Below are 26,329 nucleotides of genomic sequence, written 5' to 3'. Positions count from 1 at the left end.
AACGATGATGATCTACTCCACGTCTGGCTTGATTATAACCGCCGTATCCTAGCCTCTTGTTCAGGTGTGTCAATTGTTATGACACTTTTTTATCGGTGCATTTCAAGTGTTTCGCTCAACTCCACATTTCAATTTATTTAGAAAAAACCAAAATAATAAATCACAACAACTACATTCGTAAAGAGAGAGTCACACTCATGAATTTGTTTTGTTTATCAATCTGAAAAAGTTTGAAATCCAGCAAAGCAGTCTGAAAGTGTCTATAACTTGATCCCGCTTTGGTTTAGTTTGTAAGAAAAATATTGAAGCATAAATAATCACGAGTGAACAACTAAGATACTGAAGAAAGAAGTGCAAAAACGTAGTAAAGAAAAAAAATAATTAATGAAATAACGAAGAATAAGCTGAAACAAAAAAACATATAAATGAAGATTTAAGGAAAACGATAAAAACACAAGGTAAAAAGGGAATTGAGAAATTAACACCAACAACAATTTAATGCATAACAAACGTCTCTAAATCCTAATGCTGAAGCACATCGTGCCGTCACAATTTCAACGACAATCGAAAACAACCGCTGATGAAGCTATATTCGCCAACAGCCCAGCAACCTAATGAGCCTTCAAAAAATGGTTCACCACAAGCCAGACAAAATACAATAACAAACGCGACCAGTAGTTTTACTTTATCAAGGTACCCATTTCACCTGCGGTAGGCGAAACCGCGCGCAGAAGGCTATGCCATGCTACGCACGTTACATTTAGCAGAAGGTACCAAACAATTTTCCACCCAACGCCTGCTTTAGTCCATTTCCAACCACCAACCGAAACGGATTACTATGGTCTCAACTTCACATTAAAAAAAAAAGCACCGCGATCGCGTCCATCATCGATATCGTTCTTCGGCAACTGAACATCAAATCGGTCTTTTATTGGTTTTCATCGCGCGGACGCGAACGATTCACGCGGAAGTCTCCCATCATCCGTGCGGCACAACTCGTTGCTGTTATTGTTGTGCGGAACAAATTGGGCAGCGTCGTACATCTTCATCAGAACCGAAGTCATCCACCGTGCATATGTAGATTTGATCCGGCTGGTGCCGGCTGCTGTAGCATCATCAACATCATCATATTGCTGACGTTTAATAAATAATTGCATACGTTTCTTTGTTACCCACCGTCGTGTGATTCGATGTAATCTTATGCTGAACAAGTTTGAAGAATCTGTGCGCCTGCTGAGCAAAGTCAAGGATATTCGACGACCGTTGTCGTTGTCGTCGTCGTCCGTCGGAAGCTGAGCTGAGATCGGTTGCTGATGTAAATCGCTCTCCGGGTGAAGAATTGCAATCCACTTGATAGCCGCAGGTGATTGTGATCGGAAGTGTGCATTCTTTCCGGAGAAAAAATTCCAAAGTCCAGTTCAATTTTCATTTACAAGAAACAATAAGGTGTGTCGAAAAGGGCACGAGATGATGTTTTGAGCAGGCAAGTATGAAGAAAGCTTTTAAACTAGCCGTTAGTGTCGGAGCAAGTTTAGTAGAGTGTGGATTAGTCAGCTGCCAGGATGGCTTCGAATCGGATGCTGGAAAAGCTAGTGTTGGTTGTGGTGGTTGTGCTGGGTTCGCTGCTGCAGATCGTATACAATGATCCCATGCGAGGTTCGCAGCGGCAGCAACAGCAACAGCAAGTGGTGAATAGCGAAGCGGTGCAAACGGAACGGCAAGATTTGAAATCCAGTGAGCCATCGACTCGGTTTCTGAACGTTGCGGGAACGGAATTGAAAAGTGATGGGGACGCTGTGTCTACGACGGAGAACGAAGCGGATAGTGTGGGAATCAGTACGGTGATGGTGGAGTTGAAGCATTTTGGAACGAAGAATTTCACGTTTTTGGAACCGGATCATATACCGATCAGTGATTTTATGGATTTGGACGAGAACGTGGATCTGGAGCTGCTGTTCACCGAGCAGGTCAATGCGGACCTGCGAGACAGTGAAAACCCAACGGAGAATGTTGTGGTAAGTGAGGTGGAAGGGTGCATTAGAATTACTGTGCTTCGAGCGGTCAAAATTGAATTAAGTATTTCCTATCAGTTTTTGGTATTGTGAATCATGTGAGACACTATACAAAGGATAAGACCAAAGATCCCAAATAGAACAATTCAAACGATACTTTGAGGGTGTCCAGTAATCTTGGGTGAAGTCCAGTGCTTCACATTGGTTCATATATCATAACCATTGGCAAGAATAGAATTCTTGTATATGATCTCAGTTCCCTTCAAAAGATCCACAACAGGTATTCTTACCATGAACAAAAATGCGCAAAATATATCAAAACTGCCAGGCTGTGCAGTATTTAAGGGGCAAGATGATTAAGAAACATCGGGCCCATTTAAATCAAAGATTTAAACACGATGCTGCAGAATCCAATAAATGGATGAATCGTGGACATCTCGTCACCGTCACCAGCGATCTCGTACCGTACGTTCCGTTGTATTGTTATTTATAAAGGATTGGTCATTGGGAGCAGCTAGTCTAAACAGGTTAAGTGATCCTCCATTTTCCTCTAGACATGAGCACTAATTCTTATACTAGCTCTATATGGCTTATAGTTATAGGGCTGGCTTTCTAAAAAGAGAAGAATGGAAGAAAAGGACGTAGGAGAAGGTAAAAGGAGGAAGACATCTTAGTTCTATCTTCCCTTCTATGAAAATTGAGTAAAAGCGAGTCTATAATCATCTATATGAAAAGTTCGCGAAAGCTCACAATGACTCATGAACTTTTCCTTTTGTGAGCTTCATAAAATCTTACGAAATTGTCCAACGCTGAACACGAAGAGGAGAACTAGATTTCAGTTGAGAGAAAACCGAACTAAATTATAAATTTAAGTACATACAAACGAAAATAAAGGAAAGATCACATCCAATTTCATTATATTGTACTACTACTGTCCTGCTGTACTACTGATGAACTAAAGATTATTCCAAGATTATTGCGGTTTATTGCCAAACTAGTTCGAAAACTCTTCACACTTCACGACATTTCTAAAAAGAAAACAGGACGGAAGCGACTATCCGTTGCGTTGCGCTGTAACGGAGTAAATAGTATATTGCAAAATAAATGTTATAATAAGAGTCCCGCCAAGAGCGAAGCCAGAAGTACCAATCGAACTGTCAAGCGGATGTCCAAACAAGCAAAGTAAATAAACATTACCCAAGTAACAATATTTGTTTTATGAGGGTTCTGTAGACGATAATTTAGACTTTTAGAATGCTATAAAACCTCAATAAAGCTTGTAATGTTACTTGAGTATTGTTCCCACAACCAGTGAACTACAAGTATTGCATTCATTACTGACAATATTTTAGTAATTTTAGATGAAAAACATTTCTTCGCTTTATTTAGTACATTGTGGTATTTATTCGTTATACCAAGCACTTGTTTGAACACTTTTCAGGTTCTATAATTGTTTTTATCTCCCAGAAGCTCCGTTATCGACATGCAATTTCTAATGAAGTAAAAATCTGGTTGCCGTTTACTCTGACGAAAAATAAACCACAAACAGTGCTGCTTGTTCGCAACATTTGCTATTGGCAGGACTCTTATTTTAACATCCACACTAAGAATATTTTACCGAAATCTGGGAAATTTTACCGAAATTTCAACAGTTCGGTGATGTTTCACAGATTTTCTGTGATTTTTCACAGATATTCGTTGAAAAATTACAAGTTAACTGTGAAAAAATCCTTGTTTGCTTATACGAACTGTTTACCGAACGCTCAGCTGTTGCGAATTCGGTAAAATTTCACAGATTTCGGTAAAATAATCTTAGTGTGTCGACTCTGGTCTATTGCATACTAGCAACTGTCATGTGCCTTCTTTGACGTTCTTGTTCTGATTGCTTAAGAACAACTATTTGGGAGTGAATAGTTCTCCAATCAATGTTCAGAACAGGAAAAGCATGATAATTAGCATTGTCGGCCACACCCATCTTCTCCGTAACGAGGAAAGGAAGGATATTGTTGATGTAACATCATGTAACGGGAGATCAGCGACTCAGCGACTCACCGACGCCCCCATAGATGCTACAGAGTTGGATAGTAGGGTAGGCGATGGGTCGGATTCGCTTAAGCTGGCGATCCGACCGTTGTAATTGTTTTGATTTGGAGGACCCACGATATTCTACTCAGTAAACGCCAAGCTAGCCGACCTCCTAAATTAAAATTCCGATCCTCACCCGAATCTCACCCGAATGATCCAATTTTCTCCAGCCATGTGTGATAAAAAACACTTGAAAGGATATGCACTATGGGAGGTCACATGGCCAGTTCTGAGGACTACTCAACGACGGTCGATAGTTGTGAAGATTAATTCGCACTCGCGACCAGTTATATACTTCTGAATTTAACCAAAAACTATTTCACTATTAAAAATAAGTAGAGTGACAGTTACAAGCGAAAACAAATGCGACCAGGACAACAAACACATCCTCCCGCGACCTAAACCTCTAAATCTGAATCCTAGATGCTCAAAAAATTTCACACTAGCGATCAATCTTCGGAAAATCTTCTTTCATTTCTCGCATCTTCATGCATCGCGCATCATCTTTTGACATAGGACTACGTGTGAAAACCGAAAATGGAACATGTTACAAAATTATGAAAGATTTTAAACGTTAATAACTCAGCTGCCCTTGAACCAATTTCAATAATTTTATCACCAATCGATCAGATATATTTCTACGCGTCTGTTAAGTTTAAGACTTTATGATTTTTCAAAATATCTCTTTTGAAAATTGTACGAATGTACAACTGTTGCTTTGATACTAAAAATGATCACCGATTGCCAGCCAAAAGCAATTTCCCTAATACAGATTTCAAAAATGAATTCCATCCGGCCGCACCAAACGGTGTTTATTCAATCACCGTGTGGTAAGTGGTGGTGTTCTCCAGTGCACAACGAAAGACTCCCCACAAGCAGCTAGCTACCAAGGCTGGCCTCAACCACTGAGCGGATTCAGTTCCAATCACCGTGTATGGTGGTGTCCGATCGTCGGTATCAGCAGCAGCAGTGCTTTTGGCGCGTGGCGTTGAACATTGTTCTCCAGTACACAAAGAAAGGCTGCCTGCAAGCAGTGAGCTGCAGCCCACATGAGCATCCATAGATAGAGGAAAAAGCTGCATCGCTATCGATACATACAGCTCACCACCCTCATATGTGTTTAACACCCTAATAGCTAAGCATTACTCAACCATGATTACAAAACGGTCCTTTTCAGGACCTTCATAAATTTGTAAAAAAGTATTTTTTGACATTTGTCAAGGTCATCAATCGGATGACCCATGATCCCATATCAAGATAGAGCTGGAATGAGGGCGTAACAGCTTTTGTAAACAATTACTTCTTTCTATGATGTCTTGAAAGTCAAGGCTCGCCTTCGCAAATCAACATCACCATCAGGTAGGTTAAGACTTCCCCTACCCGGCGGTAATGTTGGTTTGCGTGGGCGTGCCTTGAATTCCTAAAAATCATCGAGAGAAGTCATTGTTTACAAAAGCTGTTACGCCTAATTCCAGCTCTATCTAGATATGTTTAAATCTAACATGACATGTACTTTAAGGCAACATTGGGGGTGTGATTTAACAATCCAAAGTCAGTCGCGGCATGGAAGTGGTCTGATTTTGATCCAGAGATGACGGATTTTAATTCTTAATACGACAATCGATAGGATTTTTTTCTACGAATCTGTTAAAATTAAGACTATCATTTTTCAAAATTTCACTATTGAAAATTGCACGGATGTGCAACTGTTGCAATGGTAGTTAAAATTATCCCCGATTGCCTGCGAAAAGCGATTTCCCTAACACAGATTTCAAAGTTTAATTCCATACGGTCTATGTGGGCCATCTATGTCAACTAAAGAGTATAATCAGAGAGAACCCCGCTCTAATTCATATTCCTGCACAAAACACAAGCTTCTGCTGCAGTTAACAAATAATTTATTATATACGACCACGTAGACTACGTCACCATTGCGTACATCCCCATAGGGCTGTCCCTTGTAGTTTTTGCATGAAATCTTCAGAATCGCCATCATTCTTCTTTCAATCTACTCAGCGTGCACGCAGCTAGCCACAGTAAAACACAATCTTTCCTGTATCGTAGATGGAGTCGTCCCCCTCGCCGGAACAGGTGAATTAATAAACAGGACCAGTGCCTCCTCCTCCTCCTGCACTTTTTCATAAAAAAAATCACACCAATAATCAGACCTTTTATGACAACCTTAAACAGACGTTCAGTTTTGGTGTCGCAAGTAAAAAAAATGTGTTTCTTCTCAGTAAGATACTGGAAAAGACGTTTGAATCCCTCCAAGGATTCAGCCAATACACGGCATTCAGCTCAACGGCCAATTTGAAGCGAAATCTAATTTAACGAAGTTCAAATGTTCCATGCGAAGAGCATGGAAATCGGAAGTGATTACCAAAATAGAGGGGACTTTTTCCATCTTGGGATTAAGCCGGGAAAGTTTATTGGAATTTTGCCTGGATTATGGATCATTTTCGTCATCCGTGACCATATCAAATTGAGTGCTCATATTAATTTCATCAGAAGGGGATCACGAGATTGCCCTTTTCTTTAGCGTTTAGGCGCCATGGCGGTAGAACAAAGTTTCTCCAAATCCAAAATACAAGCAGGTTAATATATGAATACGAAGGTTTGATGAATTTTCCTAGTCGATGTCAAAGCAAGATTACAAGGATCGAAGAGGAATAAGAGTTAAAAAAGGTAGAAAATTTACAGATAATATTTAGATGTTTAATTTTGTTGTAGCTTTAACACTTCCTTCAGCACAAAGCAGGAGTAGTAAGGGTAAACAATGTTTCATGTCTCAAAATATTTTAACGTGGGTTGTTCATAGTCCCTAATCGAACAAGTGCATGATTTTTTAGTCTACGAAGAAGAGAACAATTATGTTGTAAGCAAACATACTGTATCAACAGTCTAGTTCATGCAGCAAATGTATTCTATAAACATTACCAGTGATGCGTCAAAGCGACAACAGAGATTTAAAACATATCTTGTTTAAACAATTATTTTCGTGTTCCCGTAGGCTTCAGTAATGTGCACAACTTTATTTTCTGATTGTAATTAAATTGTTTCATGTGTAATAATTGCAACTCATTCACTCCTCAACTGAAATCAATTGATTACCTTTTCTGACATTAGGTGATATGTCGAACATGAATTATGATCTACAGAATGCGTTTACAAAAACGAATGATGGTTTATCGAACCACTAACCATACATCATAAACATTTTTTCATAGTTTAGAACAATTTAAACAAGTTAATCAAAATGAAAAAAAAAATTCTCCTTCAAAATGAAGCCTGTTGTGCCCAAATCGGTTGAATATTCGATGAGAACAAGTACACTCCCGATCATAAATTTGGGGTCACCCTTTAAAAAACATTTAAATGTTTTTTGCTCATATCTATGCCATTTTACGACCGATTTTCGATCTTTATATGCAAGTTAAACGTTATTGACTGAAACGTAGTTCTCAGGTAACTGGTTTAATATATTTTACAATTATTGTATAGTAAAACTTCTCTTAAAGTTACAACATTGCCAAAATTTACACTGAATGTTCAAAACTGATTTTCTCAGAATTCGGCCGGCCAAATTTTGAAATGAAAGTGGAAGTAGAACCCTCATCATATACCCATCGAGATACGTTTATGAAAGATTGGTTGACAACGCTACCGACGCCAGGGAGGCAGCTCCCACGCCTGGATCCTTTCTATGAACCCACCAACTCATGGACCGGGGACCAACGGTTTTACTTCAGAGATTTTTATTCCGACGGCGCCGACTGGGATTGATACCAGGCCCTTGGAGTGACACGCAGTCACACTTACCACTACACCCCTGAGGTCACTGGTTGCGCTTACGTGTATTTGTTTTCGACTTTGACGGTATTGGTGTTATCAAGAATATCAAAAATCATGTAAAACTAATTAGGACTGTTCATGAATGAAAGTAGACACCTGTTTCTCAAAGGAAAATATTTATTTTCGAACAAATTTTAAAGTTAACCCTAATAAACAGGTACCATACACTAACGATATCATAGATGGTACAAGCATGCCACATAAAGTTGAGATTATACCCCGAAGTGGTGGTTAGGCGCTTTTTATGGTTATTGTTTATGCGGGTACTTTATATAAATGAAAATCAACATACATATGACCGATTTCACGTTTGAAGTTTGAATGTTTACTTCTCATTTCTGAAGAACGCTCGGACTTTTCTCTTGATACCGCCCATTAGATTCTGCACAACTTTCTTCTTAACGTTTCGTTGGGCTGCAGACCAAATTTTCTTGAAGCAGTCAACAGATCTTGCTTCTCTTCCATCTTTCTTAAGATGCCGTTTAATTATTGCCCAGTATCTTTCCATAGGACGCAGTTCAGGGCAATTTGAGGGATTTTGGAATTTTTCGACAAAATCGACTTTTGCCTTCTTGAGCATCTCCAACATAGCAGAAGCATAGTGAGCACATGCCAGATCCGGCCAAAACAATGGAGGATCCGTATGCTCTCGGTAGATGGGTAGAAGCCGTTTTTTAAGCATTCTTTTCTGTAATTTTCACCATTGATTGTGCCCGTTGTGAAATACGAAGAACTCTTCAAGCCACAGGAGCAAATGGCTTGCCACACCAAAAGCTTTATTTTCCAAATTTTTCGGTTCGTATGTATCGCAGATCATCAGGCACATCTGTCCTCTGCTCAGCGTTGAAAAATTGCGACCCGGGAAGTGTACTAGTATCCACGCGGGCTTTAATTTGACTTGCGTCCAGGTTCAGACGAAAACAAGAAATAACCTAAGATATAGGATTGCAGGAGGAAAACAAATGAAGTTAACTATCATACATTAACTATCATACATTAATCGGCCACTTCGAGTTTTCTAGGGCGTTTATCTCGGGCACTATTGCGATTTAAGGCACTAAATTATCATCACAGTTTTGGTATTGTATTTTTCCGGTAGCAGATAATGGCCTCCTGAAAAAAAAAGTGGAACCAGCCCCCGAGGATCTGAATCGTATCACCTTAAAACAATTTCTATGTAAAGATCCCTTCAGACCGATCGCGCTTGTCATAGTGGCCTTTGGTTTTTTGTTCATGATTCCGTTATAAAAAATCTGGGACTTTGAACAGTTATCTGAAGTCAATGACTTGGAAAATTGGTAACTACACTGCAATGCTTATTTCTGTTTGCAAACTTTGTAAACATATCAAACAGAAATGAATAAATAGTGTATTACTGAATTATAAGTGGGGATGGGTGGCATTCACTAGCCCGAGAATACCCTCCACATGCTAGCCTCTTCACCAACCATACATCAGTACACACTTATCGAGTCAGTAATTTTTACCGAGTTTTTGAATTGCGGAACTCTTCGGTAAAATTTAAAAAATCTGTGAAAAATTCAAAGTTGAGAAAATGTGTTGCGAAAATTTACAGACTAACTTCTGTTAACCCCGTGTAATGATGAAAAATAAAAAAATTCGATTTTATCCAACCTTTACGAATAACAGTCATTTGAATTTTAACCGAGTCAGTAATCCAAAAATTCAGTAAAAAAATCTAAGTATGTATACAGAAGCAACGGAGCTCCACACTCCTCCATCAAAACAGCACCGCAGCTGAGCTGCGAGTGCTAGATGTAATTGGCGTTGACGGCGACTCTGTAGCTCTTTACTCCTATGAGAAAATCCATAAGCAAACGTCAGACTGTGCGTGAAACATGGCGGACTTTGTACTATCCTTTCACTCCACCGAAAATTCCCATAAGAAACTATCTAAATTTGCTGGAAGAGCAAATTTTTCGACGGTGCCGTCAACGCCAATAAAAAGGACATCGACTTATTACCACTACCTACTTCTCTCCCTTCCGCTCACAGAATACGCCGATTCGGTGTTCTCTCGTTGTGTTTTTCTGCTGAGACTGAGCAATATTCGATACCGCGAAACATCTCCGCAGTTATGTTTTCTTTCGACGCAGGAGATGTGCGGTAATCAAAAGTTAAGAATGTAGCTAAACATCTACAATAACATTCTACCAAATTTTCATGTGCGTAGTCCACTGCAACAACCGAACGTACGAGCGAATAAGGTGACTATAGCGCATTTTAAGAAAACGTCACAAGTTTTTATGGCTGTTTTAAATCAATAATTGCGAAGAAACCATAAAGCCTACAAGGTTGCTACCAAAGGCACAAATCTAGGGAACTGCATGGAAAATGTTTTGTACAACAACTAAATAAACAGAAATGAAAATTTTCAACTTAAAAACACTAAAATGTATGAAATTTCACCAGTTTTTTTGGTACTTTCAACATACTTTTCAATTTTAATGTATAATAATTAACTTTAATCGAGTTCTTTTTCAAAGAGCATTGATAGCTAAGACTTTGATCTTTCACTTGGTATGTTGAAATCAGAAAACCACATTAAGATTAAAAAAATATAGCTAACCAAAGTTGGCAATAGAAAAAAACATAAAATGTTGAATAACTCACTTAGCAGTCACTTCCGACCCTATGTTTCATGGGGATTTTTTCATAACTTTAGGAGCCCTACCTACCCTGAAAATATGTAAAACCCGGAATCAAACACCCTGTATAATCAGAAAACATCATAAGCAATAAGAACACAACATTGAATTTGTGATGGCTATATCGGAAATACATTTCACAAGTAATGGTTTGAGTGCTTTTTCAATCTAATCTAATCTAATCTAATCTAATCTAATCTAATCTAACACCAACACAGCCAGTTCTTGAAAGCATCCTGGAAAATAATGGATATACCTCCATAATTTTTCTTGTCTATTTGATATATGTTTCACATCGAAGATGCGTCACACATATCAAAACGGCCAGGCCTACTGTGCAGCATTTAAGGGGCAAGATGATTCAGAAAACATCGGGCCTGTTTAAATCGAATATTTAAACACGATGCTTCAGAATCCAATACATGGATGAAACGTGGACATCTCGTACCGTACGTTCCGGTTTTGGTAATTATATGATTGGTTGGTCGTTGGAAGCATCAACGCTAGAAAGGTTAAGTGATGCTCCATTTTCTTCTGACGGTTGGGACATGAGTACTAACTCTTGTCCTAGCCTTTTATGACTTATGGCTATAGCGCCATTACTCGCTTTCTGAAAAGAGAAGAGGGAAAGAAAAAGGAGAAGGACAAAGGGAAAAGGATTATGTAAACTCTATGAACATAATCAATATTTTAATTTGAAATATGCAATATAGACTTGCATATCAGCGGTGGTCACTACCCGAGTCTTGTCACTATTATCAAGTCATAAAAAGTAACATGCACTAAAATGTTATCCTTTCATTACTGAAAAAATTCTTATTCCCTAGTTTGAAGTTGTCCCGACTAGGATTCGGTGGTATCAGTAACGCACCACAAAAAGGTGATTTCCCAACGTTACTGAGTTGAAGAGATAAAAATTTACAAAATGGAACGAACTCACCAAGTTTAGCCAATTGAACTGAAGGCTGGCTGACATGTGTTGATGTAGAAGTCCAAATTGAACAGGGTGATTCAGAATAACTGTCACCGATTTCACAAATATTCAATTCTCAATGGGTAAAATGGGCATATGTTCAAGTATTTTCGTTTTAAATGTGTACAAATATCAGCTTGTATTGATAGTAGGCTTTGAAATTTCATTCGTTTGTGATTTCAAGCAGCCATTGACGTCATAATGAAGCATGGCATAAATCTGTAAAAAAAATCGTGTGTTATCTTTTAGAAACTGAAATCTCTTCGAAAGAATGTAACATTTATTTTTGCATCTTTATAGAGGTACAAAAGAACCATGCTTGGAAAATCCGTTCAATGTCAGAGCTTAAACGCATCACCAGGACTCAAAAAGTGCTGGAACTAAAGCGTGCGTGCCAGCTGTGGTTAAATTTCATGACAAATGTGGCTGGTAATTAAGGTAAAGGGAGAGAGATCTGAAATAAACTATGCTTAGTTGAAGGTAATTATATGTAGAATATCTGGAATATAATGATATCAAAAATTCATGCAAGCGTTCAATCGTTATGACCATTTCTAAAAGGGACAGCTATTCCGATTTGAGATAAACAAATATTCGGATGTATGTAGTCGATTTTTGATGTGCATTGGCAAGCCTTTTCGTGGCCAATAGTCAGGTTTAACGCTGCGACTCAATGAATGATGGAACTAATGATGGGACAAAACGGATGATGGGACGAAACGGATGATGGGACGCCTCGTCGAGGTTCTACTTGTCTTCAGAACTGCTTCTCAGCGGTAAATAATAGGGACTGAGGAACTAAAAACTGACTCCTGGGCCTGGGTTTGGCCAGATCAGCAACAGATTATAGATAAAAAAAAACTCCACGGAAAAAAACAAACGTCAGGTTCGATCACACGCACAGCCTACTCGCTAATGGTTTGAGTGCTTTTTCAAACAGGTAAAAACAAGAAAATTGTTTTTCAATATGTTTGGCAAATATGTAACACAAACTATAAAAAAAAACTTTATACGATATGAAGAGAAATGCCCTGATCTACAATATGGAACCAATTCTTCTAGTTAGGAAAAAGGGCAGAGAGTAAATTAAATCATTATATTCTACTTACAAAGTTCCCGCTTTATTAAAGATACCCCGTTTTACGGTACTTCGGAAATTTAAATCCTGAGATTTTCCAAAATGTCTCTATGGATTTTCCAAAATTCCAATTAAGATTTCCTCAATTGCTCGTTGAATTTATTGTTATGTTATTCATCTCCTGTTAGCATTATATGGAATTTCGATTGGGATTATTTAGAATCTTCCTTGAAGTTATTTGGGTTTTCTGTCTGTTTGAGAATGACACTTGGAATAATCAAGAATTCCATTTGATTTGCTACAGAATCGCACTTGAGGTTCTTGGTTATCCCTCTTGAAATTCTCTAGAAATACTCTTTTGTTCGCCAGACTAACTGTGGTGATTCACCGAGCGTCTTCTGATTTGATTTGTTGGCTATGGATCATGATATTCGGCAATCCTTCTTGGAATCCCACAGAATCACAATGGAGATTCATTTCTAGCATTATTGTTGAAATACTGAACATACAAAAATAATACACCGTGATTTTTGTTTTTTTTTTCATTGGAAGATAAAAGATCTGTCATTCTTTGCCATTTAATTTTTTGCATAAAAATTTCTCAAATTCCTTGCTGCTGGTCTTTTATGTATTCAAGGTTTGTAAGTATAATTTGTGTCTTGATTGGCTTGTTCTGTGAATTATTGTTTGAATTATTTTAGTAAACTATTTCTTATAAGACCACCTTTTTTCAACCTGTTATTTCTTGAAGTTCAATGAACCAAATTAGTTGAAAAAAATATCGTTACTTCAAAATAGCTAAATTTCGTTCATAAAGAAAGAAGCTATAATTTTAATCTGTATTCAATTCTAATTTTAAAATGGTCGTAAAATATACAAGAATGTGGTTATTCTTTGAGAAACATGTTGAAAGTTTTGGCTACAAGATGATAAATCAAAGCCGCTAAATTTTAAAATTAGCCACATTTCTTAGATGACGAAAAACAAGTCAAGCAATTCTAGCTTTGATCGCGGCGAACGGATTTTAATAAATATAAAGTAGTTTAAAAGAATAATGTTTTGACAACAAATGATGTACATTTGAGCTTATTTAGTTTATTGATATTAAGAAAAAATCCCACGCAGTCGAATCTGTCTTCAAAAAATCTATTTCTCATTTTAAGCATCTAAATCTATCTACTCTCATCAAATTCTATCAAAAAGCATGAAATTGCAACACAATTTTCAACGTCTTCTTTTAATGTATTAATCCAAACCGTGTCTCACGCCAGCTAAACGAAATATTCCCTGCATTTTAGATAGAGTCGCTCCCATCGTAAAAAATAACAGATTATATTTGTAAATAGTAGTCAACATTTAGATAATTTGGCTTCATCGATCAAGCCACAAATTATGATGATAAATTTGTGAATACTTCATCAAACAGGAGCTGAAGAAATCTTGATGCACAAACTGAGAAGTAACAGCTCTTTAAACTGTCAAAAGGCGTAAAATGGCAATTTGAGAATATAATTGATTTACTATAATAAAATAAACAGTTCGTATTACGCTGCTTTTACTGCATTTGTTTATTGTTGTGGCCATTAAAATTACATGAGATTTTCGACATGATTGAGGTGCATCCTCTTGCATGCAAGATTAAAATTTATTTTTTGCTGTATTAAATTGCTGCAAGCTGAATTTAACCGAGCATGAATGTTATAAAGGGTGATACGGTCAAAATTTGGTCAAGGGAAAACGCGTGTAAATCGGTGAAATCGTTTATTTAAAAAATCAAATTAAATTTCTTTTTCAAGTTCAATTAGTATAAAATTCAGGAAAAATATTCAGTTAGGCTTCCGCTTTTCCAAATCCGAATTGCCGGGCCTTACGCTTGACCCCTGCCATCAGATTTTGTACAGCCACCTTGTTCACCTTCTTCGCCGCAGAAAGCCAGTTTGCCTTGAACTGCTGCTCGCCCTTAGCAGTTTTTTTGGTCTTCTTTAAGTTCCGCTTGACAATAGCCCAGTATTTCTCAATTGGGCGGAGCTCTGGCGTGTTGGGAGGGTTCTTGTCCTTGGGAACCACCTGCACGTTGTTGGCGGCGTACCACTCCATGGCCTTTTTACCGTAATGGCAAGATGCCAAATTCGGCCAAAACAGTACGGAACAACCGTGTTTCTTCAGGAAAGGCAGCAGACGTTTATTCAAACACTCTTTCACGTAAATTTCTTGGTTGACAGTCCCGGAAGCTATGAAAATGCTGCTTTTCAAGCCACAGGTACAGATGGCTTGCCAAATAAGATATTTCTTTGCGAACTTTGACAGTTTCATGTGCTTGAAAACATCTGCTACCTTTCCCCTTCCTTTTGCCGTATAAAACTCCTGTCCCGGAAGCTGCTTGTAGTCGGCTTTGACGTAGGTTTCGTCGTCCATTACCACGCAGTCAAACTTCGTCAGCATCGTCGTGTACAGCCTCCGGGATCGCGCTTTGGCCGTCGTATTTTGTTTATCATCGCGATTTGGAGTCACTACCTTCTTGTAAGTCGATAGTCCGGCTCGTTTTTTGGCTCGATGCACGGTTGTAGACGATACACCCAGCTTATTTGCGGCATCTCGGAGAGAGAGGTTAGGGTTTCGCTTGAAACTACCGGCAACTCTCTTTGTCGTCTCAGCGGCTTCCGGTTTTCGATTTCCCTCCAATCCAGACTTCCTGGCTGTCGACAAACGTTCCCCAAACACTTTATTTACATTTGTAACGGTTGATTTGGCAACTTTTAGCGATTTTGCCAACTTTGCGTGCGAGTTGCTCGGATTTTCGCGATGCGCGAGCAAAATTTTGATACGCTGCTCTTCTTGCTTGGACGGCATTTTGACAACTGAAGAGTGAATTCCAAAATCAAAATAGGAGCAACATTCTACACACACACACCTTCAAAATGAGGGGTGTTCAGGTTTTTTAAATGCAAAATTGAAAGAAATACGTCAAGTTGATATTGACCAAATTTTGACCGTATCACCCTTTAAGTGTGATACACGCCAGTTTCCCTTTCGAAAATAATTATTACCAAAACGCCACTCACCAAACAGCAAATCACAATATGTACTGTCTCTCCAAATTTGAAATTCAACCTTCGGTCTGATTGACAGAGTTCATTAAAAACCAGCTCTTCATCCTATTAATGTTAACAATTTTCACCTTCGCTGACCACCAAAAAACATTAATAATAACATTCGAAACCACTAATTGCCGCAGTAGGTATGGATGCAGCTGAAAAAACTGCTTAAACCACATTCAACGGTAGAACGATTGTGACAAAATTACATTTTAATTGCGGAAAAGGTCGTTCATTCGACAGGTTTTCAAAAATTCATCACCCAAACAGGCAATGGCTTCCTGAAGATAAAAATATACACATCCTACTGCTACAGGTCGTATCAACTTTTGTAACCTAATGCTCACTTTTTGTTCCTGTTCCCAGCTCCAGATCGAGGACTACGACGACGAAGGAAACTCCCAGAGCTACTTTTTACACTCGTCACCACATTCCGATAGTAAGTACAGTACAAATTACCGCACCTCGTATATCTACTAAACAGCTGTTTACGAACGATGACGGAGAGTCAGAGCACGTCCAGCACACGCTTCACCGATTCCGGACAAAAACACCACCGACTCACGTAACTCCTAACAGTATCAGACCTATGCTTGCCGCCCAACGAGTATGTACATAAATTGGTGAACAATCGGCACGGAATCGTACTTTTGAGCCCTTTCCTCTATATCTATCAAAATTGGTTGCGAAATACGAATCACAACACTGTCGTCACTGTGCTATTAGTCTCTATTCACCTACATAAAATGTAAATACAACTTTTCTGTAACGCATGTAAATATGACCGAGCTTTCGTTCCCTTTCACTTTGCTCCTTTTCTGCTGTGGTGGATGCGCACACTTTTAAATCCAAGATCAAGACAATAAAACCACGTGGAGTTCAACGAGCGTCTCGCGAGTTACAGGCTTCTTCCGGGACGTTCTGCAGCGATTGGGCGTCTACAAGTACATTGAAAAGCATCAGGCGGACCAACAACGGTTCGGTCCATTGAGCCCACATCGATTCCACCCGCACTTCATCAACACCCCCAAGGGGCTTCGAAATCTTCCGGCCCATTTCAGCGACCAGGTGACACCGGCGCTGACGACCGGTAATGCCGGGGTGACAACGCCGATTACGATCGGTGGCAGCTCGTCGAAGCGACCTCCACGGCCCTCGAAGACCGCCATCGGGGGCCTCTTCAATCAGTTCAAGCAACGCATCAAAGCAATCTACCCGGGTACGGTGTGGTGCGGCGATGGCAACCAGGCCAAAAGTGAAAACGACATCGGATTCTTCTACATGACAGATGCGTGCTGCCGGGCGCACGATCTGTGTCCGGCGTCGATCGTCCCCGGAGAGCAGTTCAATCGACTGAAGAACAATGGGTATTTTACCAGGTGAGTTGACGGGTTGGAACAAGGAAAATTTTACTCCAAGAATTATAAAATGCTTGAAAACGGAAAGGCATTGAATAGTGACAGTTCGTAGAACTATCGATCATACTTCTATGAGACTATGAAGAAACTTTGGCTATGTTGGAGAGGTTACGAAGATTTCAACGTGAAGTCTTGTTACATTAAGATTCATAAAGATGATCCTCGAACCTGAATGGAAAGCTTATATTACATTTAGGAAAAACTCATGATATTCTTTAAAATGACCAGCTTCCGTGAACGTTCGCAAGACTTCGTGCAATCACAAAGATTTTCAGAGTCGGTTGAAAAAGCTAACATGAAGCTTTAGTGTGATAATTTATTAGCTAGAGAATGATCTTTAGGACAGGGTAGGTGGATAGTTCAGTTATAGTACGGCAGTATGAAAATTGAATAGAAGTTGAATATGAGCGAAGGGCCATTAATGCGACAGTATAAAGTCAAACGCACATCTTTTGCCTAACCCGTACGATGTACGCGGAGACTTGAAGTATGTCTTCTAGTCTACAGGCAAAAGATGTGCGTCCTCCTTTTGCTCATTACTGACTGCGGCTGTGGAATAGTTCATCACTACCTAAAGCCCCACGTTGCGAGAGCATTTCCAGTCGATGGTCTGTTATAATGCAATTCTTCTTTACCCAACTATTGTGTTGCTCTTCTCGTCAAGGCTACAAAGATTATTTAGAGGCGGTTCAACAGCTTATGGAGTGTGTTAAATACACTTCCAGTTAAAGCAGAAAGAACCTAAGGTCAATATGAGGAAAAATTATGTGGGAAGTTCACAGAACTTTATAAGTTGTCATAAGTTCTCAAAAAACTCTGAGGATTTTTTGGAGAAGATCGTATATCTGCCGGAGAAAATTCAAAGATCTTTCAGAGGATATTGACAGTACTATTGGGAGATGATCGACGCATCTATAGAAGTTCAAAATAATCTTCAGAGGTCTTTGAGTGAAGTTCAGAGGACACTCAGAGAAAGTACGGAGGACCTGCATGGAATGTCCAGATAACTTCCTGCAGATATTTCAAGGACTTTCAGGGAAACCATTTCATTGTTTTTTTTCAGGATATACTGAACAAATTTATAAGACTTGCAGGGTAGCATCAAAGATAAATTAAAATTACTTTTGGAGATGAACAACGCGAGCTTCGGGGGGCGACCCCGGCGTAGTGGTAAGCATCCATACCTCTCACGCCAAAGTCACGAGTTCAAATCTCATCCCCTGACAAGTCACGAATGACCCAAGAGCGTTAAAGTGACTATAATAAAAAAAAACGCAAGCTTCAAGGGTTTCTGAAGAAAATTCAACGATTGTGCTCAGATGGCTTCCAGGTGAAGTTCATAGCCCATAAAACTCACTGAAAAATTGCATTTGTTTTTCTGAGGAAGTACACCCTAATATTTTTTTTTTTTTAACTATATTTAATTTAACACTTTTGGGTCATTCGTGACTTGTCCGGGGGTGAGATTTGAACTCGTGACTTTGGCGTGAGAGGTATGGATGTTAAACACTACGCCGGGGTCGCCCCCACACACACCCTAATAAAAATACCATAACGAACAAATTATTGAACTATTCAACAAATGGTGGATGATACCACGAACACGTCGTTAAGCAAATTAACCTTAACATTTTTATTAGGGCAGGCAAAATAGCGAAAAAGAAATTAAATTTTTGAATCGACCTTCTCCGAATTGGACCTTAAAAAAAATACAAAATGATGTACTTATTGCAAAAAAATTGTAGTTTTAGAAAAAAATCATGCATTTCTGGGACAAATAAATTTTTAATTTTTTTTAAAGTGACAATTAAAAAAATATATTACATTACATATATCTCAAAATGTCATCGTCTGATTTTTATTAAAAAAAAAAACTAATGAAAATGCATACTTTTTCAATGTTTAAAAGCATTGACACTTGAAAACTGACAAAAATGGTAGAACAAGAACTTTTGATCAAATTTTTGATTTGTTGGTACTCTTTTTTGTGTATTTGGTCCCAGAATATGATTTAAAATGTCTCAAATTTGTTTATATATTCATTTCAATCCTTTAAATTTGTCGAACCACTGAACGGAATCTTTTTATGAAGAGCTTTGAGTGGGTTGGCTTATTTCCTTTAAATTCCATTATAATTGCTTATCTTTTGACAGATACGTGTATTTCGTCTACTACTTGCAGACTTCACCAGTGCCAAGTGGTGTTGAGTACTTGGCACTGATGAAGTCTGCAAGTAGTAGACGAAATACGCGTTTCTGTCAAAAGATAAGCAATTATAACGGAAATAAACCAACTCACTCCAAGCTATTTATTTCGTCAAGCCAAATCTTGGAAGAGTGATTAAAGACAACCGTACACTCATAAAATAAATCACATAACCAGTGGAAAATCCATGTGGATTTCCCATAAACTTCATGTGATCCCATAATTCGAAATTGCTCCACTAAATCACATGAACCTTATGTGTCCAATGAAAGCTTTATGATTACTCACATGGAATGTATGATGTTATGTGATATTCAGATAAAAATAATTAATTTTGTTATTGGAAAAATATGTGCATTCCTAATAGAAATTATGTGAAAACTTTTTTCAGTGTTGGTATCGAGTGACTAATGTAAACTGGGTTTATTAATATCTATTTATTATCTAGACTACTGTGATTGGACTCTTCCGTCGAGTTGCTTCAGCTTTCTCCTTCACTCCTCCTCAAGCTCGACGCACTGAAGGTCAATCTTCTTCCACAACTACTCGTAGGGCAATAAACAAACATCTATGACACCGGTACATACCAAATCCTTGACGAAATTGTACCTTGTGTCAATGTGGTTCGTTCGGTTATTTCCTCCTTCAGACCGTAGCATCGCAATACAACTTTGGTTGTCCCCCGTCCGTACCGTGATAGGATTGGCAATGATCTATCCTAGGTTCTCCATTAGCTGCTTCCTAGCGCTCCAGCTAATTGATCCATCAAGCCGGAAAACGAATCCCACGATTACCAGCTCAGTCAGCGTCTACATATGCTTCTAGTGGTCCTGCAACTCCTACACACTTAGAAAAATTAATGTAAATTTAGGTGCTCTGAGACTGACATATGCGAGCGTCAAATTTGACATAAAATTGAGTCATAATAGACGTGAAATTCAGCTCAATCAAACATACTTTCGAACTTTTCAGTCACGGAGCACTTAATTTAACATGATATGTTTGTTTACGTCTCATCCTTTATGTCAAAGATGGATTCCGTCACGTGTGAGATAAGGTATTTCTAATAGCGAATTTGTTTTTGTTTCAGTTCCAACCTGGATCGGGTATCAAGATTGGGTCTCCTTGTTGTCTAGCAAACGTCAGTGTGAACGTTTGTTTTTGTAACCTGGCTCGGGTTGAGGTTCACACTGACAGGAAGCTCGGGTTTGCACGGGTTGGAACTGGTTCCAACCTGGATAATAAACAAATTCGCTATAAGTGTGTAGCTTCAATTTCAAATCGGCGGTAGTGTAGAGATATCGCAGTGTGCGTTAGGCTTCCGTCCAGTCTGCTTCGGTGGGATGGCTAACCTTGCGTCCCAGAATGGATGCACTAATAGCAATGTCAGGCCTCGTATTCACCGCAATATACAAAAAAGCACCTACTAAGCTTTGGAACTCCTCGCTACGAGGCATCGGATCCTCCTCCATTTGTTGTAGATTCGGATATCCGGGGTCCATTGCGATATGAGACGGCTCGCTTTGTATTGTCCAAACTTAGCCGCTACCCTCCGGATGTAAGCGCTTTGTTTCAACAGGAACTGGCCACTTTGCGTTTTCTGAATCTGAATACCCAGGTAGTTGGATACAGCTCCAAGACATGTTGTTTTTGAAATGTCACTGCAGAAATTTACGAACCCTGTCCTATTCTTCTACATAGAGTAAGACAAGCGACTTCTTTCCATGGCATGTTTTCATGTAGAGACAAGGATCGGATTCAGATGGAACGTATCCAAGTTCATGTAACACCTCGCTGATTTTCTCGTTCCACACTCTTCCCGCCTGCTTCTACAGGCTCTTTCGCAAACGGCATACATCATTCTTGGGACGGGACGTAGCAGGTTGCTTCATGAAGCTCGTCTCGGATAATTTGTTCAACGTGCTGCACTATGTGGATACTCAAGAGGGCACGAAGAGTCGTTTGCTTCGCAACCAGTGCAAATACCTCGTCATAGTCTGTTCCATACTTCTGGTTGTACCCTTGGGCAACCAGACGGGCTTTGTAGCGTGTCTTCTTAGAAATCCACTTGCTTCCGATGGCCTTCCTGTCTGCACAGGTCTGTGACATTCAGTCGAAGTGATTAAATCTCCTCCTCCATTGCTCGTTTTCACTGCTCACTTTCGGGGAAATTCATGGCTTCCTGGTAGGAATTTGGCTCATTTCGATGTTACGTTACCAGTGTGACTATATCTTGATAACGACTCGGCAATACACCTTTATTTGCACGGTCGAACCGTCGTGGGGTGTCATCATCATTCTCCTCCTATCCATGGGTTTATCCAGTCTCCTCCAGAGTTTAGTCTTCATCGTCGGTCGTTTGATTATGAAAATCATCACAGGTTGACTCATAGCCGTGAAATCTTCTTCTTTTGCTTTATTATAGAGACTTTCAGCCCTTAGCTGGTTCGTCTCGGGCCGTAGAAATCTTCACCGTTAGAATCACTGTCTTCGTCGTAGTCGTCTATTTCCTTTTGAGGTTCGGTTGCCCGAACCTCCTCCGGCGTTAGGAATACTGCATCACGGCACATATTCTATTCTGTTGGGGAATCCACATGTAGGCTCCTGGCTATTGTCTCCAATTTCTCGATCGTCCGACACTTCCTAAATCTTGTTCAAACTTGACCTAATTAAGGCCTACTGTGTTTCTCCAACCAGTGCTGAGATTTGTCATTGTCATTGACAGACTTTTGCGCGATATTGACAAAATTGTTTTTCACATAGTCAATGATAGACTTGATCCTCAAAAAAATCTTTGTCAAAATCTCATTCATTTTTTCGTCAATGACAAAGATTCACCTGGTAACAGAAAGTGTAATTTCTTGCATTCTGAGACACATTATTGTTATCCAAGCGGTTCAGGACGTAGATGCTTATTCACTTTAATGGCTCCATGTAATTGTTTTGCTCAAGCCATTTAATTACATTTCAAATTTAGCTAATAAACAAATCAGCACATGTTCGTCACTGACAAAAATGTTACTGACAATTGACATGGTTTGCCTTGACGATGACTGTTAGCTCAAACGAGTGACCAATGCAGAATTTTGAGTATCACCGTGTATTGTCGAAATTTTGCAGCACTGTCTCCAACAATCAATACGAAACTAACAATTTTAAATTGGCTCACTACTAGACTAGTCTATTGGTCCCAAGCAAATCGATTAACGTACCCCATAATAGTATAAATTCCAGTACTACACTATGTTTGTTTTGATTCGCTACAGATAAAATGAGGGGTTCGTGGATTTTCCTATGTTTCGAGGGGGTGCATCTATTAGTTTGGGACTGAAGATAGTACCAGAGCTGAGCCAAAAAGTTGAGCTCGTTTCTTCGGGACCTTCTGGTCTTAGAGTTACCTCTATGGTTTATCTGCGTCTCGAACAGGCCGGATTTCTCGCGTAACATTTGAAAAGGGCCTATCCTCGTTGATCAATTCTCGTCATCGACTTTCTCTATGGGTTACCACGGCAACATAAACGAATGTCTCGCTAAGCTCGCAGCACAGTTCAACAAAAGATGATGTTAGCTTGTGCCTGAAACAAAACTTTGAATGGGAAATTCATGTGCAGTCGGGTTATTCGCGAAAGAGAAAATCGATGAATAGATTCGATCAACAATGATAGGCCCTTCTCTCGTGTTGTGCGAGATTTTTGATTTAAAAAAAAATCAGAGGACTTTTAAGGTCTGTGCACACGGTCATTCAGGCCGACTCAAAATTGAGTCGAGTCAACTTAATTTCGGTAAAAGCGGATTTACCCAAAAGGGAGTTGAATATTCCGGGTTTTTCCAGGAAAACCTTCTCGAATATGAGCAAAATCGCGAGAGGTTTCACTCAGTCTATTAGTGTACATAGTGTTTCATGGATTTTCCTCATATTCGAGTAGTTTTTCAGGTTTTCCACTGTTTTTGCCCGGAAAATTCAACACAATTTTGAGGTAATTCATTGAGTAAATTCATTGAGTGAAAGTTTTGCTGGACGATCAGTTAATTCATGCATGTTCTGTTAAACTTTCGATCATTTTGCGTTTCACATTCATTTGATCTTTTTGGAGGCGAACCAGCCCCAGGCTGAAAGCCTCCCTAATAAAGATAAATTAATTAATTAATTCATTTGATCTTTATATTCAGAAATAGCAAGTCGGGTAGAAAGTTCCTTTTTTAACAGCATCATTGTGCAATTATGAAGTATGTTTATGAACTTTATCATTGAATATATATGGCAATACTTTTAAATTTGATTTCAGAGCAGTCAAGTGCTAAATCGCTCGAGTTTTGTCTATACGACTATTACAATTTTTAATCGCTAATATTCTCTTATATTTGCCCAATCAATGAACGAGTCAAATTAATAATTATGAACCAATTTTCTTCCGAAACCAAAAATTAGATCCAATTTAAACACAAACCATATTGCTGGCTATACAGCAAAATAATTGATGTTTAGTTTTGCTGAAAAAGTCAGTGAAATATTGATGTTTATATCATAATGAGCTGTCACTTCTACGTCAGTTTGTTTTGCTGGTCGTTCAGCTATAATATTTTGCTGGATGGATTGCTGAATTTCCAGTTCGTAAAAATTTAGTAAAATTTTGCTGTTTTACGGCAATTAAAAATGGGTGTGTATACAGAATTTGAAACAACCTACATTAGATCTTTGGAAAACTTCTAAGTAACTTCCAAATTGTCCCCAAATGATTAAAAACTGAATAAGCCATTTTTTAGCCAAAGATATAAATATTCGGTTGAATAAGTTATTGTTCAGCTATCAATCTTTGTTGGGTACTACCTACTTCTAGGAAGACTTCAGTGATAAGTGCAGGAGCCGGTCTGCGGAACTTCAGTGGATTCCTAAAGAAAATTCTGAGTACCTACATGAAAAGATTTGATGAATTGTGGAAACATCGCATGTGAAAATAAAGAATTTCGCTAAGGACTAGCCAGAGCACTTCTATAGAAACTTCTAAGAGCTTCTCAGGGTAGTTCGAAAGACTTGTTTAGAAGACACCTAGACAATGTGCAGTGCACTTTCTAAGAAACTACAAAGGAGTTGGGAAAATTCAAAGTTGATGAAAAAATGTATATGTGGTTTCCATGACAAGAATTAACAAGCCATGACAACGATTAGCTTAGTAAAGAGTATTTTAGATTAAATGTCTAACTAGAAAAATTCAAACTTATCGATATGTGTAAGGGGAAAGAGGACGTCATTATTTTTTGGAAATTCAATAGCAGTAGAATGCAATTAATACATTTTCATGAACGTAATTTTGGTGAACGAAAAAACTGTTTTTGAATTATTGAAAATATCTGATCAAAACAACCCTACTGTGATGTGATGAACATTTCAAAAGGTCCTATCTGCATTGATCGATTTTCTTCATTGACTTTCTCTTTCGTCAATAACTCAGCAGCATAACCTTTCCCTAACGGCGCCGGTGGTGTAGTGGTAAGCGTGATAACCTCTCACCCCAGTAGGCCTGGGTTCAATCCCAGTCGGCGCCGCCGGGATGTTCTGAGGCATAACATCTCTGATCACGCCTTCCTTCGGATGGGAAGTAAAGCCGTTGGTCCCCGGTTCATGAGTTGATGGGTCGATAGGTAGGGTCCAGGTGTGGGAGCTGCCTTCCTGGCACGTCGGTAGCATTGGTGCTCAGCACGGAAAACAAGATCGACGGAAAAAACAAACCAAAGGAAAAAAAAAAAAAATAACCTTTCCCTGTTGTATTTGACGTTTTAGACGCTAGATAAGAACCTTCTTTATCAAACTATGTGGTAGAATTAGCGCAAAATCTGTTTGCATAGCAGTGGTTATGAAAAGAGAAAGTCGATGAAGAGAATCGATTAAAGCAGATAGGACCATTTGAAATGGTCATCGAGATTTGACTTCGTTTTACCACAAACGAAGTGACAGACGCCGGCTCGAAAACTTTGGTAACAAACCTGCTATTGCAATTTTTCAGTGTACCACATGGCAACACTACTACTGGATTGTACTAGCATTTTCACCAAATGTATTAGAATGTTTTGGTTCTACCTCTTTCACCTCAACCACAAACGAAGTGACGGTCGACTAACTTCGTTTGTGGTTTTACCATAGAGGTAACTCTAAGACTAGAAGGTCCCGAAGAAACGTGCTCAACTTTTTGGCTCAGCTCTGGTACTTTCTTCGGTCTGATGCACCCCTCGAACCATCGGAAAATCCACGAACCCCTCATCAAATCAATCAAACGAATCAAAACAAACATAGTGTAGTACTAGAATTTCGACTAAAATTGAGTAGTTAAGACTAGGAATCGGTGGTAGATCTTACATCCCGTAACGAACCACGAAAGGTGATCTACCCACGTTACGGGGCTTCTTAAATACTTAGTTTCTGGTCAAAAGCAACGTGGGAAGTGAAAGGCAACGGAAATTATAAAACACATCTGGAATCCATTTTTAAAGGAAGTACCAAGGAAAAATACAATAGGTATGCCTGTTTGCTTTGGTTTTGCATTTCAGTTCAGAACACCTTCTATAAGCTAAACTCGTCTTGAGAGTAACAACAACAGCAATGTTGTCAGATATCAGTGATTTCCTTCAAAAACCTAAACCTTATTCCTTTTTACAGATCTCACTGCGACTGTGATAAACAATTCTACAACTGCCTTAAGAATGCCAACACGCTGGTGTCGAACCAAATCGGATACACCTACTTCAATCTGCTGAAGCCGCAGTGCTTCCGCCACGAGCACCCGAAAGTTGCCTGTTCGAAAAAGTACCAAAACACACAATAGGAATTCCACTTTTGATTAATGGATATTTTCACATCTTTTCAGAAGCAAAGGCAAATGTTTGACATATGTGGTCGACGAAAAGCAGGACAAACTGTGGCAGTGGTTCGACAATCTAATCTATTGA

The 26,329-nt window shown here is 39.0% G+C and overlaps 1 protein-coding gene across 1 annotated transcript; it reads left to right on the top strand.

The window, feature by feature from the left end:
• The first annotated feature begins 1,467 nt into the window (after positions 1–1,467).
• Positions 1,468–26,329, top strand: LOC135706240 (uncharacterized). The gene is made up of 5 exons (XM_065227806.1): positions 1,468–2,015; positions 16,131–16,203; positions 16,669–17,143; positions 26,040–26,186; positions 26,248–26,329. The coding sequence occupies exons 1-5, from the start codon at positions 1,563–1,565 to the stop codon at positions 26,327–26,329; spliced, it is 1,230 nt and encodes a 409-aa protein (XP_065083878.1). The 5' UTR covers positions 1,468–1,562.

Source organism: Ochlerotatus camptorhynchus, unplaced genomic scaffold, assembly GCF_037179485.1.
Source record: "Ochlerotatus camptorhynchus isolate MF236.1 unplaced genomic scaffold, CSIRO-AGI_Acam_v1.1 ptg000276l, whole genome shotgun sequence".
Classification (NCBI taxonomy): Eukaryota; Metazoa; Arthropoda; class Insecta; order Diptera; family Culicidae; genus Ochlerotatus; species Ochlerotatus camptorhynchus.
The sequence above is the reverse complement of the archived record's forward strand: the minus strand, read 5'-3'. Positions and strand labels throughout refer to the sequence as shown.

Excerpts from the sequence above, each read along its gene's own strand:
- LOC135706240 (XM_065227806.1), top strand. The coding sequence starts at position 1,563 with ATGGCTTCGAATCGGATGCTGGAAAAGCTAGTGTTGGTTGTGGTGGTT. Across the intron at positions 16,204-16,668 it reads CTCGTCACCACATTCCGATA|GCTTCTTCCGGGACGTTCTG; the intron begins GTAAGTACAGTA and ends CGCGAGTTACAG. Across the intron at positions 17,144-26,039 it reads AACAATGGGTATTTTACCAG|ATCTCACTGCGACTGTGATA; the intron begins GTGAGTTGACGG and ends TCCTTTTTACAG.